We start from the raw sequence: 4,224 nt of genomic DNA, 5'->3' as shown, positions 1-4,224 counted from the left end.
CATGGGCTGAAATTAAATAAAGACAAAACGCAGGCAATGGTATTGGGAAACCCAAGATTGATCGACCGTTTGGACTTCAACATTGCACCAAAACTTAAACTCAATAACCATGTACTAAATTTTCAAAACAAATTAAAAAATCTTGGTCTTACTATGAGCTCAAGTCTTAAGTGGAATGACCAGGTTACGGTAACGTGTAATAGAGTATTTGCTGGTATTCACAGTTTAAAGCGTTTTGCTTTATATCTACTGTTCAGTGTCAAGGTTATGCTGGTTAAAAGTCTCATACTGCCACACTTCAACTACTGTGATGCTGTGATCAGTGACATGACTGTTGAGCTTTCGGACAGGCTTCAACGTGCTCAAAACTATTGTATCAGATTTATTTTCAATCTCAGACGTTATGAGCATGTGACTCCATTTTTCAAACAGCTATCGCTTCTGAAACTTCAACAACTTCACATTCTTTCAACTCTACATTCAGTTATCAGAAACAAGTCACCTGTTTACCTGTCCAAAAATTTCAAATTTATTTCCGATATAAGTGAACGACCTACGAGAAGGGGATCCACGTTACTTTCAATTCCTTTTCATCGATTGAACTTCTTCATTAAGTCGTTCACTGTTCAGGCATGTCGCCTCTGGAACTGTCTTCCTGATAATATCCGTATTATAGAAGGTCGAGCTCGTTTTGGGGGGGGGGGTCAGGGACTTGTTGCTGGGCGGTCTGTAGGGGTGACGGGTGGCGGTGCTCGTGGCGTGCTTGTGGTCAGGCTGTGTGTTTGAGAGAATGAATGTAGCAATAACAAGAAATTCTTTGAAAAGTAAATTGTTAATTTAAGTTTTAATTTATCTTTGTTTAAAATTTTTCTACATATTAAGCTGATAAATTTGATTTTTAATTATTACATAGTAGTATATATTTTGGTTAAATTTAAAATGTAATTTGTTATAGTTTTAAGGTAATTAAATGTAAATATGTATACCTTATCCTAATCTGTATATTATGTGAGGTTGAGTGGTAGAGAGGGCTAAATAGCCCTAACTCCGCCTCTTGAATAAAGGCATATTTCATTTCATTTAATTGATTTCTAAATAACATTTAATGGATAAATGGTGGTTTTGAGCACCCCTCCCTATGCTATGATTCCATATTGTTAAATAGACTGAACATATGCAAAATAAACAGTTTTCATTCATTATAATTTAAAAATTTGTTCTAACTGACAAAACACGTAAATAATTTTTCTAAGTTTAGATTTTAAATAATTAATGTGCGGTTCTCATCTAAGTTTTTGTCAATAAGTATACCTTATGCTGGAGAGGGTTATATACATTGTACTGGTCCACCCTCTTGATAGGGAGTCAGTGACAGGCGGTGTTAGCCAAGTCGGCACACGAATGTAGCGCTAATTGCAGCTCCGCGGGTAGCTCACTCACATTCCTCAATGTGATTGGTAACAATTTTGTTTTACTGACGGTCATTGTTAAAATGTTATAATGAAATCAATTGAATCGCTGAGTGGAAAAAGGAACATATTCCATATTAATCATGAAATGAGTTGAGATAGCCATTTTGTCATTTAAAGAGAGATTCATCTGTTGAATGCAAAAAGGAACATATTCCTATAGTCTGTAATGGGCATTAGAACAGCACACTGAGACATTGAGTGGAAAAAGGGACATATTCCTGGAATATGTTCCTTTTTCCACTCAAATCAACACTTTATTTCTCTGTGGATCTTTTCTTGAACTAAACAGCTGACTTCTGCACTGTTTGTTTACAATCTGTTTCCTTTGGATTTTATTGGTTATTTAATTAGTTGAATTCAAGAATTGTGTTAAACTGTTTAAAACAGTAATTACTGAGGTTTTAGTGATAGTTTTAAGTGTAGTGATGTCTGAATCAGAGAGTGGAAACTCAGAGAATGGAGAACCTAGAAGGAAGAAAGGAAGAGTGAATAAAGAAAAACACATAAAGGAAAAGGAAAAACATGCCAGGCGACATGGTAAGGAATTTGTAACCTCAAAAGGTGTGTTTGTTAAGGCCAAAGTAACTGGACCAGAATGTGGCTGTAGAAAAAAATGCATGGAATTTATTACTGAAAACGACCAAATGAGTATTATTGCAATGCTCTATGATGGAAAGCCTAAAAATGAGCAGGATACATTTTTAATGGCATGTATTGAAAACATGATGTTGCTAGACATAGGCCATTAACTCCACAGTCAAAGAAACATAACTTTTCATTTAAATATTTTGTATTATTGAATGGTGAGCGTATTGAAGTTTGTCGAAAGGCTTTTATTAGCCTTCATTCCATTTCTCACAAAGTAGTTTTGAGGTTAACAAAATTTCTGATTAGTGGTACAACCCCCGTTGACATGAGAGGGAAACATGTAAATCGTGGAAATGTTTTGTCACCTGATGTATTGAGAAAAATAGATGAACATATCAACAGTTTCCCAAAATATAGTACTCATTACACTAAAATGCCTATTACTTATTTGGATGCGACTCTCACTGTGAGGAAAATGCACGATATGTTTCTTGAAAAGCACGAAGACTTGAAAAATATAGTTAAGTATGAGTACTTCTTGAAATATTTCAGAGACAACTTTGGATACAGATTTGGTAGGCCCCAAGTGGATGTTTGTTCGACATGTGAGGAATTACAGACAAAAATAAAATCAAAAACTCTCAACGACAACGCTAAGCGCACAGCAGCAGCGGAGTTTGTAGTACATAAAAGACGAGCCAAAAAGTTTTTTTCAAAGCTGCAAGAAGTAAAAGAACTTAGTAAAGCTAAACCTGAAGTTATGGGTATTGTTTTTGACTTCATGCAGAACTTACCACTGCCACATTTGCCCGTTCAAGAAATGTTCTACTTAAGAAAACTCTGGTATTACGTTTTTAAAATTTTTGATTTAAAAAATGACACTGCAGTTTTTTACAACTACCCTGAAGGTATTGCCAATAAAGGACCTGATGAAGTAGCCTCATTTATACTAAACTATGTGGAAAACTTCATCCCTAATACAGTAACAGAACTTCACGTCTTCAGTGACGCTTGCGGTGGACAAAACCGAAACCACACATTATGTAGAGTTCTCACTGCTTTGACGATGAATAATCGATTTAAAATCATTCATCAGTATTTCCCAATAAGAGGCCATAGCTTCATGCCATGTGACCGCACATTTGCAGTCATTAAGAGAGCTGTAAGGCGACACGATCGAATTTACTCCCCGGACCAGTACAAGGACATCATAGAAAGTGCAAAGAAAGAAGTTCCAACGTATAAAGTTATTGAAGTTAAAAACGAAGACATACTTGACTGTAAGAACTGGTGGCCCGAGTTTTTTACTAAGTTACCTAAAAGCCTTGAAAGTAAGACACCATTTTCTATCAGCAAATGCAGGCACTTTACTGTCGATAGTGAGAGAAAAGGCTATTTAAAAACTTCTGAGTTTATCGATGCTGTGGTTCATATGACTTTCAAGTTAAATAAGCCTAACATTGTTGATGTACCCCTACCAACAAACAGAGTCTACAACGGAAAGGTAAGACTACTTACCTGTTTTTAAGATAATATATCTGTGATGTCCATTGGCTATGCACACTTACATTAACTTAGTTAACCATAGAGCCTAAAGTTCATGTTAAAGGTTTGATATATTAAAATACAAATACTTTCTCCAATGAAGTCTTTTTTTCAGGTTCCAATCAAAGAACAAAAGCTTCAGGATTTGGGAAAACTAATCAAGTACATACCACATGATTTCTTAACATTTTATGAAGAGCGCAGAACTTGGCCTACTGGAGCGGTTGATGATGACGCCAATGAACATGAATAAATTTTATAACAATACAAAACTATGTAAATTGAATTTATAAACTAATTTCAAGTAAAGCACAACATTTGTAGTAATTTTCAAGGGTTTTTTTCACCATCCACTCAAAAAAATACTTGTTGAATAGAAAAAGGAACATATTCCATAAGATAGAAGTCGACGTAAGTCATATATTAACAATAATATACCAATATTATATGATATAGATGAAAATAAAACAACAAGACCTATAAACAATCTATAGTAACTTTTTTAATCAGGACACTAGTTTGGGCTTAAAAAGGTTTTTTTTGTCTCCTGTAAAATTTCTTTTTTTGGAATATGTTCCTTTTTCCACTCAGCGATTCAATTTGGAATAAGCATTCGCTC

General features: G+C 34.8%; 1 protein-coding gene across 1 annotated transcript; it reads left to right on the top strand.

Annotated features, from left to right (window-relative positions):
• Positions 1-1,810: 1,810 nt before the first annotated feature.
• On the top strand, positions 1,811-3,933 carry LOC124370001. The gene is made up of 2 exons (XM_046828266.1): positions 1,811-3,564; positions 3,721-3,933. Exons 1-2 carry the CDS (start codon positions 2,386-2,388, stop codon positions 3,856-3,858), a joined length of 1,317 nt encoding a protein of 438 aa, XP_046684222.1. The 5' UTR covers positions 1,811-2,385; the 3' UTR covers positions 3,859-3,933.
• The last annotated feature ends 291 nt before the right edge of the window (positions 3,934-4,224 follow it).

This window comes from Homalodisca vitripennis, chromosome X (assembly GCF_021130785.1).
Source record: "Homalodisca vitripennis isolate AUS2020 chromosome X, UT_GWSS_2.1, whole genome shotgun sequence".
Classification (NCBI taxonomy): domain Eukaryota; kingdom Metazoa; phylum Arthropoda; class Insecta; order Hemiptera; family Cicadellidae; genus Homalodisca; species Homalodisca vitripennis.
This window is presented reverse-complemented; position numbering and strand designations above follow the sequence as displayed.

Excerpts from the sequence above, each read along its gene's own strand:
- LOC124370001 (XM_046828266.1), top strand. The coding sequence starts at position 2,386 with ATGAGAGGGAAACATGTAAATCGTGGAAATGTTTTGTCACCTGATGTA. Across the intron at positions 3,565-3,720 it reads ACAGAGTCTACAACGGAAAG|GTTCCAATCAAAGAACAAAA; the intron begins GTAAGACTACTT and ends TCTTTTTTTCAG.